The 13,082-nt window shown below is 40.8% G+C and overlaps 1 protein-coding gene across 1 annotated transcript; it reads left to right on the plus strand.

Annotated features, from left to right (window-relative positions):
• Positions 1-41: 41 nt before the first annotated feature.
• Positions 42-10,699, plus strand: NSRP1 (nuclear speckle splicing regulatory protein 1). Its single transcript, XM_010722103.3, has 7 exons — positions 42-247; positions 465-552; positions 5,739-5,795; positions 5,919-6,050; positions 6,517-6,724; positions 7,369-7,477; positions 9,070-10,699. The coding sequence occupies exons 2-7, from the start codon at positions 478-480 to the stop codon at positions 10,097-10,099; spliced, it is 1,611 nt and encodes a 536-aa protein (XP_010720405.1). The 5' UTR covers positions 42-247; positions 465-477; the 3' UTR covers positions 10,100-10,699.
• Positions 10,700-13,082: the final 2,383 nt, after the last annotated feature.

The raw sequence follows: 13,082 nt of genomic DNA on the forward strand, positions 1-13,082 counted from the left end.
TGAGCTGGATGCAGGGCCTGGCTGATTGTTTGCCCTGTGATGTGATGTGAGCTGGATGCGGGGCCTGGCTGATTGCCCCAGCTCCACCTGTACGTTGGTAGTGCACACTGCTGTCCAAAAGTGTGTCTACAGAGCACTGTGTGTGAGTCATTCCTTTGCAAGTTAAAGAGCAATCGTTTCTTCCTTCTCTGAGGAGGGAAGAAAGAAAAATCATTTAGAGGAGGTATCTGTGGCCTAATTTAGGAAGGTGGGTAGTTTTATCCATAAACTTTGTGTGGAAAAAGGCAGTGGTGGCAGTGGGAGAAGCTGGCAGGCTGTGCTGCCATCAGCACTGCCCTGAGCTGTGCTCTATACATTATAGTGCTGCTCATCTTCTTTTCCTAGAGTTGTAAATAGCAGAGCTCTGTTTTGGAACCTGCTATGTGTACATAACATGAAAAATAACTTTCAGTGTTTTTCCCTAGGTATGGGCTTATTATGCCCAAGAAATTGCAGCAGAAGAATCTGGCTTCCAACAAGCTCTCAGTGTTTGCAGATGACTCTGATGATGAGGTCAGTTTAACAGTTTTCTTCTGATACTTGCGCCGTATTCTGTAAGTGATGTGCTTACAACACGTCTGCTGTACACATCTGCTCATGGCCATGGTACTGAGAGACAATCATTTGGGTGCAGATGATTTGTAATTCTAAAAGCACTCAGTTCTGCTAATAAGAGAACACTGTGTACAGAGTTTCAGTGATCACACGCTTTATTGGTGCTCGAAGTGCTATAGTTTTCTTTTATATAGTCTTTATTTGTTTTTAAGGTGTTAGAATGAAAATATTAACTTTCTACTTGTTCCAGTAGAGGGGGCTGCACTCTAAAGATTACACTTCAGTATGGAGTGCTGCATGGGGTGCACCCGAGAACTGGCTCAGCATTTAGTCTGGTTTGGGTGCTTACAGATGCCTGTGTTCTTAAACAGAAGTTTTGAAGAATTTAAAGTCAGTAGCTTTGTAGTCTATGGGTAAAGGATAGGAACTCAGAGCTGTGGAGGTGATCTCTATATGGATAAGTGCTAAGGTTGCAACTTCTTTCTCTGTTTCTGGAGATGAGGTTGCAGTTTACTGAGTAATATCAATCAGAAATTGTCTGTGATAGTTTAATCATAATGTCATTAAGTGCATGTTATCCTTTTTTTACTCACAGCCCAGAAAACATTGTTTTGATTGTGTAGTTGCAAAGAACAGTGCTAATTAAGCATCAAATAATATTTGTCAGTTGCTAATTCCTATAACCAAACATTTTAAATGGTTTTTAATGAACTGGTAGCTCTTATGTTTTGTGACAATAAGCCCAAATCTAACAATTGCCAACCTGTGTGAGAGGCTGAATCCCATCTGCTGCTGCTGAGGGTGTTGAAGCTGCCTTTGTACAGTGCATGGGAGGGCTGAGGGCTTCCCAGTGGTATCCAGTCAGCCTCAAATGTGAAACTGCAGCTTATAGGAAATGCAAAGGATGTTAACACGTCTGTCATGCCATCTCTCACCTCACCTAGCTGCATCCTCAGCACCATGTGGAGGTGTTCCTCTGCTTCAGCTCATAGCTGCCAGCTTGGCTCTAAGGAGAGACTTTCCTTTGAGCACAGCTGATAGGGATGATAGGATGCACTGCCCTCCGGGGCAGCAGTACTTCCCTTTTCTGTGGCAGTTCGGGATTTGGAGTCTTTCTCTAGATTCAGGAATGGACTCTGTGTTTTCCAGAGCCCAAGAATGAGCTTCAGATGATGAGTTGTCATTAGACCTCAAATGGTAGGGCTGGAAACGCTCCTGACCAGAGGTGACTTGTTTTTTTTTTTCACTTCTGTATTTTCTCTTTTTAATTTTAGGAGTAAAATAATGAATGATAGCAATTATAATAATAATAACAGTAATAGTAACAATGTATGGTGCTGCCAGCTAACTTGTACTTAACAGATCAAGTATTTTTTCTGTCAGAAAAGCTGACATTCGCTACCAGAGTCTGTTATAAAGACTCTTAAAAGTTGTCATGTGCATTGGTATGGTACATCCCCAGCAAAATGTAATAATCTCATAACTGCCTTTATCAAAAAAGGATCATTTTTAAAAAAAGCAAAATTACTTTATTAGTTCAATAATAATTTCAGAGCTTTCAAGATAAGGAGCTGCATTTGGGAGGGGTTTCATTTCCTGCCTGCTAGCTTATCACTCAGAACTACATCTCAAACGTCTGGAGATTATGTATTTTTAACTGAACTCTAATAAAGTTTGTGCAGGGAAATCTGCACACCTGACTTGGGCTGTGATTATATACAAGATACCAAACTTTTGCCTTTTTATTTTTTTTAATGCTACTGTGTGTATTTTATTAAGGCTTTGCCTGTACCTTTGCTGCAGGAGTTTAAAATGTGACTGTGGCAAAGTACATTAATGGGCGTTAGCCAGCAATAAAGATGTTCCTTGGGCTGGTTCATAGCAAGCAGAACATCTTGGATGGAAATCTTCTCGAGATGTTTTTCACCAGTATTGAATGGGACAACCAAAGCAGGTGGCTGCAGTTCTTCCTGGATGCCCTGGTTCTGATTATTTGCCTTCATAAGCAGGGGTTGTTACTGTCTTTAGATATGAGGGAAGGTTGTCGTCCTGCAGAGAGCTTTTAGTGGAGAATAGGTGACGCATCAGCAAAATGAGATGTGAGAAATGAGCTTTCATTTTGGCTTACTCCTACTTGTGATCTATTTGTTTTCTCCACATACATCACCCCTTGTTCACATGTTGTATCTCATATTACCCCCTTATTCGTGCGTTGTGTCTCAAAGAGCAGTGTGTCACTTCCCCCTGTGCACTGCTCTGCTTTCTGTTCTACATTTACCATTTAGTTGGGAGTATCTCTGTAAGTTGAGACTCATTTTACAGCATTAAAATGTCTGTTTATTGAACTAGAATTACCTGCACCATACCAAGCGACCTTCAGAACTGATCTGCTGCTTCAGGATCACAGTGTAGATAAAAACCAAAATGCACACAGATTGCAGTGGGTGCTCAATGCAGGTGGTGGCAGTGGGAATGTTCTGTGAGTGTTGGCTGGTGGGGGGCTGCCTTGTTTTAGTGACCCCCCAGAAGAAAGGAGGAGCATTGGAGCAAACACTTCCAGAAACTGGAACTGAAAAGAAAACTGCATTGTAGACCCATTTTTGTTTTTGCTTACAGTTCCTTTCAAAAAATCCCACAAAACACAGTGTCTGGAAAAAAAAAAGTACTGAGTAGTGATAAGGACTGGGGTTCGTGCAGCACAAGGAGCAAACAGACTGAGGGGCTCTGGCAGAGATCTCTGAGCAAAGTGGAGAAGTAAGTGTGGAGGAAGCATGGAAAAGCAAAAATGATTCAGAGAAAGTAAAGCAGTTTTGCTGTTTCTCATAATACGAGCAGCAGAACATATTATGGACTGAACAAGAGACTGATTTCATCGAAACAAAAGGAAGTTGTTTTTGTCCAGCCAGTGTGTGATGCAGTTGTGGAACCCATTGCCACGGGACGTTGCGGTGTCCAGAGCTATAAATGGGTTCAGAAATGGATGAGTCAAACAAAGGGATGCTCGTGGTGTCCAGCAGTGGTCCAGGTGCATCCTCCCGTGCGGGAAGTCCTCTGCTGCGGGTTGCTGGAAGCTGGGAGTGTGTGCCAAGGAGAGTTAATGCCATGTGGACTTATTTTTCGTGTTCTTTTTTTCCTTAAGAAATGGGAGAAAACAGTGAAAGTGCTCATAGACCGAGGCCCTCTGTTCTGTTTATTTATTTATTGTCTTTTTGTTCACATCACAGCTTTCTGCCCTGGCCTTGTAGGGTAGGTAGACTTTAGAATCTTGTTTTGAAGTTTGTTTGTTTGCATGGTTTCTGTGTGATTTAACAGGAGAGGGTTAAAATATCTTTGCCTTCCAGCAGATATTAAAACTACAAGCTTTGTGCTTTGGAAGAATAGCTTGAGTGCAGTACGAGTGTGAGACAGATTGCTGAGCTTATAGGTCTTTAATAAATGGGCAGTTGATAAGTAAAAACAATACAAAAGAACAGGAAGTTCTCATCTATCAGAGCTCAGGGCACAACAGGAAATTGTCAGTCATAAACCTTTAGGGAAGGTGTTTGTTGTAAACTTGCTGCCATTCTGGGCAAACATATTGCAGGTGGGCTTCCTTACGAGTGTGTGTACAATAATGAGATTGTTTTGTCTTTGCAGATCAACTCATTTATCTCACGTGGGCAGACAGGGAAAACATTCTATGCAGTGTTACAGATATGTTGGTGTTCTGTAAATACAGCTGCGGGGTCTGTTCTGTCTTTTGTGGAGTCTGTGCTTTCTGTTGTCTGTGTGCAGAGACTCCTTAGGGGCTCAGTGCTGTTCTGTAAAGCCAACATGAGCATCCCGGAACCGTGGGGGAGCAGGGCTGGAGCTGGGTGAGCATCAGGCTCCCATCTGCCCCAAACTGTTCATGGCAGCAACAAGGAAACAAGTCCCTTTGTTTATAGTGAAGGTACTTAATAAACAGCACTGTCTACCGGGTGAGGAAAGAGATGTGCGGGCTAGTGCAGCACTAATTAAAAGACAAAACTAATTAAAACTCAGGGTTGGTTTGTTCATTTGCTTATAGAAAGTATGATGATGAGAAAACATTTTTAGTAGCGGATATGCTTTTTTTCTTAGGGAGGATTATCACTGCTGTTTTCCAGCATATTAATTGTATTAATAGTTGAGCAGCTAAACGTGAGTGCTTGGAAGTACGTGCTGCTCCCATCAGCAGCATTCTTGCTGTTAAAAATACAGAACTAACGATACTGATCAAACTCAGAGTCTAACCAAATCCTTTCGGGTGTTTGGTTCTTGCTCTGAATGCTTCTCTTTCTGCTGTCAGTAAGAATGCCTGCACAGCACTGCTGCTTCTCTGAACCAATATGTGCAAGTGTGTTCTGAGCAGCACTGAACTGTCACAAACTATTGGAAATACAATTATAAAATCACTGAGAAGATTTATCCTTCTGTATTCTGCAGTATAAATATGTGAGAACATTAAATTGATTTTGATACATACATTGGCAGGAGGGTGTAACTCCAGTTTGGTTCATTTGGGGGGGGTGGGTTCTGTGTTTTACTTTTATTCTAGCAATGACAGAAAGAAGTTTAGTGTTGATGAGAATGTGTAGGTGTACGGCAAGCATTCTGCCTTAGGAATTTGTTTCAGCATTGGCTGTAGCTGGCGTTGGCTAGAAGTCTGACTGCTGATATGCCAGCTCCTTACACCACCAGGCTGACCCGTGCTGCTGTGGGGGATAGGTCTTCTTCCTGAGCTTTTTGGCAGTGGCTGGAGAACGGTGTTGGGACAGAACAGTTTCCACAGATCTCTGGGTGTTTCTTAACTGAGACCACTTGTTTTGTGAAATGACATCAAATTGTTTGTGGCTTTTTAGGCAAACTGGTCATTAAAATTGTGTTCTTACATCCATCACCACTTTTATGCAAGACGTGTATGTATTGAAGTGCTGCAGTACCTTGCTCAGGAAAGAGGCAGATCCATTGTGTGCATGTGAATGGATTTTTAGTTGTCCTTGCTTGCAGAAAAATGGTATTGAAGTGAGAGACTCCCTGATAGAAAGAAACTGCTTGTATAGTTGTTTGTTAGAGTGGCAGAAAAATCACCTGAGCTGTGTCAGTGTGATTAATTTTATTTCTGCAATCTTTTCTTCTTACAGCCATCTGTTGGTGAAAGTCTTCAGAAAGAGGCATTGAAGAAACAGGCAATGAAGCAGGTAAGGTGCAGCGAAGGATCTTCGTGCCTGTGGCAGATTAGGAAATTACTGCCTTTAATTTCATGCTTCATTCTTGTGTCAGTTCCCACCCCATGTGTTTTGTTTTATTTTGTCTTGATTTAGACGAAATTGGAAATTCAGAAGGCTTTGTCAGAAGATGCTACAGTGTATGAATATGACAGTATCTATGATGAAATGCAGCAGAAGAAGAAAGAAAGCAGTGCCAGGCTGTTATCGGGGAGAGACGAGAAAAAGGTCGGTGCTTGAAAATGTGTTCCCTCTGTCTGAGCTCTGTCTTATCTGTGCTTGGAGTAACTTCAACTGCTTAACTTCTAAGCTTTGCCGAATGGATTCTGTAATGGGGCATACGAGTTTTGTGCTCAAAGCTGTTACCTAAGGTAGTAATGTGCAGCAATTCTGGTAGAATTCGGTCAGTCAGATACTTCAGAGTCCCTGATCCAGTGGTACTCTGGAAGCAGACTGTAAGTTTCCCACCTCACTTATGATATATGGCATATCTTTCTGTATTTTTTAATCTCCCTAAAAGGGAATTACAGTTTATATAAGATTGTTATCAGCATAAGAATGTGTTAGACTAGTTTCTGTGCCTTTTTTTTTCTGTTAGAAACTCCATTCAACATCTCCAACAGTCCCAAATTGTGTTTTTTTAGCCACCTTAATTATCTCTCAGCATTATACCTTCTTTTCCTTTCTCTTTTAGCCCAGATACATCCACAATATCCTCAAAGCAGCTGAGATTAGGAAGAAGGAACAAGAAAAAAGAATGGAAAGAAAAATTCAAAAAGAGCGTGAAATGGAGGGAGGAGAATTTGCTGACAAAGAGGCTTTTGTGACTTCAGCCTATAAGAAGAAGCTGCAAGAGAGGGCTGAGGAGGAGGAAAGAGAAAGAAGAGAGGCAGCTCTGGAGGGTGAGACTGACACTGAAGCAGCATAATTCCATTTAGAAGAAGTATGACCCTGTAATGACAGACAGTACTGTCATCCAATCTTTCTGTGAGCCTTGGTATGGTTTAAATATCAAAGAGCAGATGGCAGATACTGAATTGGATCCCACTTTCCATCTGTTATTTTGCCTTGTACAGGTTACTGAAGGAACACGGGAAGCTCCTCCATTTGTGTGTCAGTACTGTTGAGGTTTTAATTTTTGAGAAAGTGTCAGTTATTGAAGGAAGACTTGTAAGTCTGGGGTACAGTGATGCTCACACTCTCTGACTTCACATATTAGGTGGGATCTCTTAAACAGTCATTGAAATAGGACTTACAATACATAGTAGAATATCAAACAAGGTAAAATTGGTTGAGGTGTAACCTCTGGCATTTTCAGCATCTAGAATAAAATAATTCAGGTTGGAGTGGACCTCTGAAGGCCATCTGTTTCAGTCTGCTGTTTAAAGCATGGCCTGCAATGAAGTCAGATCAGTTTGTTCAGAGCTCATTCCACTCCAGGCTAAAAACCTCTTGGGATGGAGATAGCATTCTTGTTGCTGTCTTTACCAGTTGCGAGTTGTGTCTCGTGAGCACAGTAAATCTAGCCTTGCTTTTTTCCCCTTAGCATACCTGGATGTGACCAAACAGAAGGACCTCAGTGGGTTCTACAGACATCTCTTAAACCAGAGGGTAGGGGAAGAGGAGGTGCCAAAATGCAGCTTCCGTGAAGCCAGGTATGATGCGGTTCGGAAGGGCTTCAGATATAAAATAGCTTCTGCTTGGATGTGGTTCCAGACGTATGGAATACTGCAAGAATTAGACAGGGAATGCTATAACACACTGGTTGGGGTAAAGTGATTAGTTGGTACAGATGCTTGAGTTATTTGGAAAATGTCCAGTGATCATCACTGGTATAAATTATAAGACAAAAAAACATGGAGGACAAGTTAAAAAGTGTCAGAAGACTGTCATGCTTGTAATAGTTCGTATTATTCTAACTTGTATTTACTTTAGTTTGCATAATATTTTGCAAGCTGCATTAAATTGTGTGTGTTCAATCACGAAGAGGGCAAAAGCTATAATGGGTAAGAGAAGTGACTTTGGTATTAACATCCTGAAAAAACATGTAATGATGACTTTATACTCATTCCACATTTGCAGGTTCATGAAAAATAAACAAATTCAGTGCTAATGCTGTGGTAAAAGGAAATGAATCAAATAAACTGTGAATGTTCAGATGGAGTATTTTAAGATCTTAATATATACACAGTCCAAGGCAAAGTAATGAGATGAGGCTGAGTTATTTATGTAGTTGAGATGGTGAAATCCTGTCCTGTAGATAAATATGTTGAAGGGGATATATGTTCATTATATGCAACAAATGATCATTTGTAACAGTTAATTCAGGTTAAAATTCACTTGGGATAGTCCTCAGACCTCAATCTCACTGCATAAATGTTTGCTATCACAAAGAAAATGCAGCTTTCATCAAAAGATGTACCAAATCTGAGAGTGGATTGTTAGAAAGAAAGTCCTTACATGAGGAATGCGCTCACAGTGAAGTTACTTGGCTATGTGAAAGAAAGGAATTGTAGATTGTTTGCTATCAGGATATGCCACACATTGGAAATAATAGGTGGTGTGCTGATCCACAAGAATTTACCACAGATTGTTATTGTAGCTGGTTAGGAGAGCCTGTGTGTGATGGAACATGTATTTCCTTACCAGTCAGGAAAGTGTGACAAAGCATAACCTGTTCTGCCTAGTGCCAAAATTTGTCCTTCATGGATCATCTTTTTTATGTACAAATCTATGAGCTGCTAAAAGGTACCTGATTTTTGTTTAGCCACAAGAATGAGAGCTTCGGAACTACTGAATTAAAAATCTACTCATGGAAGCTATGTTCCTGCCTCTATCATTGAGACATCCAACCTGCTTCTTCTCTCAATGATTATCTGACAATAGGGGAAAAAAAATACAGAGAAGGAAATGTTTTGCTTGCCAGAAAGCTCACACAAGAATGCAAATCTCTGTTATGTTCCTCAGATAGAGACTGCAGATACTTAACCATACTCACTCTTTTAGATAAATCCATCAACTTGCATTCACCAATGAACCAGATGCAGATCTTTAATAGAAATGGTTTATGCTAGATTCCTGGAACCTAAGCACCAAATAGATTTCCTTCTGTAGACTTTTCAGCTGCATCTTTTGTTTACAGTCCTGTTGAAGTCTTGATCAGAAGTCAGCCGATAGAGAAGTCTGAGATTTCAGGCTGTGTAATGGTTTTTTTTCTCCCTTTTTTTTTTTAACATAAAAAATGTAGGATAAAGGAAGATAAATCTGACAGTTGCTATGATGAATCCAGCCAAAGGAACAAAGGCCCATATGAAAGACAAAGGCTCAAACCTTCTGCTAAAGAAGAAGATAATCCAGATGCTGATACTGACTTAGAAAGTGATAGTAATGATGAGAAGAAACATAAATCTGTTAAAGTGAGTTTGAAAAAGAAGAAAAGGAGAGCCTCCTCTGAGAGCAGTGAAGAGGAGACTAAACGTCACAAGAGCCAGAGGCAGTCCAGGTCACCGAGTTCCTCCAGTGCGGAGGAAGAGCTGTGCACAAAAGACCAGACAAATCACCTCACAAAGAAGGGAGAGGGCAGACCAAGCAGAAAGGGCTATGATGAACAATACAGGGAAAAAGACTATCAGAGAAGTAGGACCCATGAGAAGGATCACCAGAGGGAGAAGGAAGAGCGACACAGATATGGGGATCACAGTGGTAAAGACTATTACAGAAGGAGGGAAGAGCAAGATGATAAACAAAGGGAAAAGGAAAGAAAAGAGAGGGAGGGGCATGGTAGAGAATGGAGGAAGGCAAAGGAGAGAGAGGAGAAGTGTTCTGAAAAGGAACGAGAAAAAGAAAGAATAAGAAGTGGTAAAGATAGATCCAGTGACAGAGAGAAGGAGAGAGGAGAGAAATGCAGAGAGAAGGAAGATCATTCAAAGGAGAGGAGAGAGAAAGGTAGTAGTGATGAAAAATACAGGGACAGGAGGGAAAGCAGTCCTGCAGCTTTAGAAAAAGATGACGCTGATCTGGAAAAGGAGAGAAAGGGAAGAGAGAGAGAGGTGGATGAGAAGAAAAGCTCCAGCTCTGGGAATTTGTCTGGGCAGAAACGTAAGGATGGAGAAGGGGAGAAAGAGGAGAAAGATCAGACACAGAAACCACCTGAGAGCATGAGCAAATTTGCCAAACGGAGCAATGAAGAGACTGTCATGTCAGCAAGGGACCGCTATTTGGCAAGGCAGATGGCACGAGTTGGTGCTAAATCTTACATTGAGAAAGAAGAAGATTAATGTCACTGTAGTGGACAAAAACTCTTGGTTTCTCCACCAAGAGGAAAATCCGCTGCTTCATGGACATTTGTACAGAAGAGTATCCTAGCTATTTATTTTTAGGTTTCATAAAATAAGTTTTATGTGCTATAGTGGAACATCTTTAGAAATGGATTAATGGATCACTTGATGCACACCTTCCATCAGTTTGTGCAGTCAAAGTATTAAATTTGTCTAAATCAGTCCAGCTTTATCTTCAGTATTTTTCATCTGAAGATTCTGGGGAGTTGTAGGAATACTGAACAGCCTAAGGTGAGAAAGCTCCCACAGGCAGCTCCTATTCTCTACAGTTGGATCAGAATGAACTCCTAAGCTCTTAATGCTTTGAGAGTCTCAGGCCTTATCAAGAGTTATCAGCACCCAGCAATGCTCTCAAAAATCATAAACACCTGTAAAAGAGGGGAAAATGGCAACGGAACAGCCTGGATAAGGATCGAGGGGATCCCTGTCTGTAATGTGGTGTTTTGTAAGCTAATGCATATTGACATGTGGATTTTGTAAATACATTTGGGTTTGCCTTTAGGGACCTGTACAGAAATAAAGTGTAAGGTACACACTGTATCCAATGTGTGGGTCATTTTTAATGCTATTATATTGGTAATAATGTCATCTTTTTGTGTAATAAGGTATTTCAGTCTTTTCTCATGTATTACATTCATGTCTGCTTGTTCTGGAGGTAGTATTTTAGGTGTGTCTATCTGTCCATCCATAAGCAAGAAGTTATCTTTGCACTATAAATTGGTAAGTAGGATATCTGACAACAATCATAGTTTATAGATTGTGTTCTTAATGCTTTTCACAATGTTCTTTTTTCCTGCTTTTTTTTCCTGTTGTTATTTGTGTAGTGGCAATGCTAAGTCATGGCTTGAAGCAGTGATGGAGCACCTGGTGGGAGGGCAGGGCCAAGCCAGGGGAGCTCAGGTGCAAGCAGTTCACCTGAGTGACCAGAAGGGGTGAAGCCAGGGTCCACCCCTTCCCAGACCTCACTTAAGGGCTGGCAATGGAGGTGAGGGTATCTTGCTGGAGATCCCTGCCTACCGGAGGCCTTCCAAAGGTAAGCAGCTCTTCTTCATTTTTGCATCTGTGGCTGCTCCTGTTCCTGTACAGTATTTTAAGATGTTGGACTGGTGTCTTTTTTTTCTCCTCCACATCACTTCAAATTATTTTATTTTCCAATAAACTTCTGATTTTGTAATTCTTCTAAAAACTTCTGTGGTGCTTTCACAAATACAATTTTCATAGCACAGATCTTATAAGTTGGTCATTTCCTGCTTCTTGGGAGACTTGAAATGTATTGTGTTAGGAAAGCACATGGTGTGATTCACTTCACTACAGCAGTTTGTAGTAGGAAGAACAGCTGAGTCATTTGTACTTTTGTAGCATAGTTTTGGTAAATGCTGCCAAAACTTCTGGGCTTCTTTTTGACATGTCATAAAGTATATTTCTCAGAATAGAACCAATTGGATTTTCTTCTGATCTTCTACCTTTTCTTTGTGATATAGCAAAAGAAATACGATGTTTGGTTTCCTTCTTCTGTTTCTCTTCAAAACCATCTTTCCTGTCGGTAGGAGTTCAGTAGTAGAAGCAGACAGTCTTTGTTTTCTTGATCTCAAGTCAAAATGTAGACAGAGTTTGAGTTCCTGAGATGTTCTGTGTGCACTGCCATCATCAGTCAACTCTAGTATTTTCTCTAACATTTTGTTCAGCATACTTGGTAACCTGAGTTGAAATGTCAGTACAATTAAATGCAAAACGTGCCAGCTAAAGACCCTGCAGTGGAACGAGCTTTGTACTTACTTTAATTGGGTAGCTAGGCACTTAGTCCAAGTGTAGATGATTTGAGTTTTGATAATCTGTCTAAACAAACGTCATGTTGGTTCTGCTGTTGGACTAAAAGCAGAATATTTAACAGTAGATGGGGTTCAGAGAGCAAACAAAATACTCTGCTTTTTGTCGAAGAGGCCGAGAATGTAGTAAATTGGACTGCTTTGTCTTGGAATATTTATCTTTGCTCTAATAAAAAGGGATCTGTTGTAGGCCAGCTTGAAACTCCCCATAAGAGAGAGGCACAAGAGACATCTACAGATGGATTATGATTATTAAATTTATTACAATAACAGTTTACAGTACAAGGCACATACTGATAACTTACAATCAGCTTGCAACACTTGTAACTAAACAGCTGCATAAATTAATACAGATGCATCCATGTACAAGTTGGAGGGAATGCCTAATTCTGTACAGCTAAAACTCCACTTTAATTCCTGCTTGAAAGGAATGCATTCCTACATTAGCAATTTCATTAACTCCTTTTTCAGTGTTCCTTATAGAGTGGGGTGTACTGGTGTGGCAGATAAGTGGAATGTGAGCTGAGGAGAAGGGATTTCCTTGCCTCTAACGCTTGGAATTGCAGTGCAGCCCATTTGGTATCTAATTAATTGTGTTTCAGACAAAAAAAAAGTTATCAGAGATAATATGAAATGAACTTTTATAAGAAAAAGATCTAGAAAAGCTGAGACCAATATGCCATCCAAAACCAGAACTGAATCACCTTGCTAATTCACCTTAATTAGAATGAAAACACAGATGGTTTTTATCTTTGTGCTAGTCGGGAAGGGAGAACTTGTTAGTTCTCTTGAGGGCTTCCTTACCTGTGTTCGCATACAGACCCTGCGCTGGACTGTCCTGGCAAAAGGAGGATGGAGATGTGATGTCACTGTTGATCTTCAGGGCTGCCTATTTCTGACAGTGCTTTCTGTCCTGTGGCTTTGCTATCTGCGTTGCTTTTTCTGTCTGTCTTCAGGTGATTTCAAAAACTTCCATCTCTTACAGGACATCTGTAGTCAGGGATTTTTTCAGCTGAAAAATTCGAACTGAGAAAACCTGGGGCTTTTTTTGGCTTAGTCCACTAGAAAAACATGGCATTTCTTGGGCAGCTCCTCAG

Source organism: Meleagris gallopavo, chromosome 21, assembly GCF_000146605.3.
Source record: "Meleagris gallopavo isolate NT-WF06-2002-E0010 breed Aviagen turkey brand Nicholas breeding stock chromosome 21, Turkey_5.1, whole genome shotgun sequence".
Taxonomy (NCBI): domain Eukaryota; kingdom Metazoa; phylum Chordata; class Aves; order Galliformes; family Phasianidae; genus Meleagris; species Meleagris gallopavo.

Coding starts and splice junctions, on each gene's coding strand:
- NSRP1 (XM_010722103.3), top strand. CDS start 478: ATGCCCAAGAAATTGCAGCAGAAGAATCTGGCTTCCAACAAGCTCTCA. Junction 5,796..5,918: donor AGAAACAGGCAATGAAGCAG/GTAAGGTGCAGC, acceptor GTCTTGATTTAG/ACGAAATTGGAAATTCAGAA. Junction 7,478..9,069: donor TGCAGCTTCCGTGAAGCCAG/GTATGATGCGGT, acceptor TAAAAAATGTAG/GATAAAGGAAGATAAATCTG.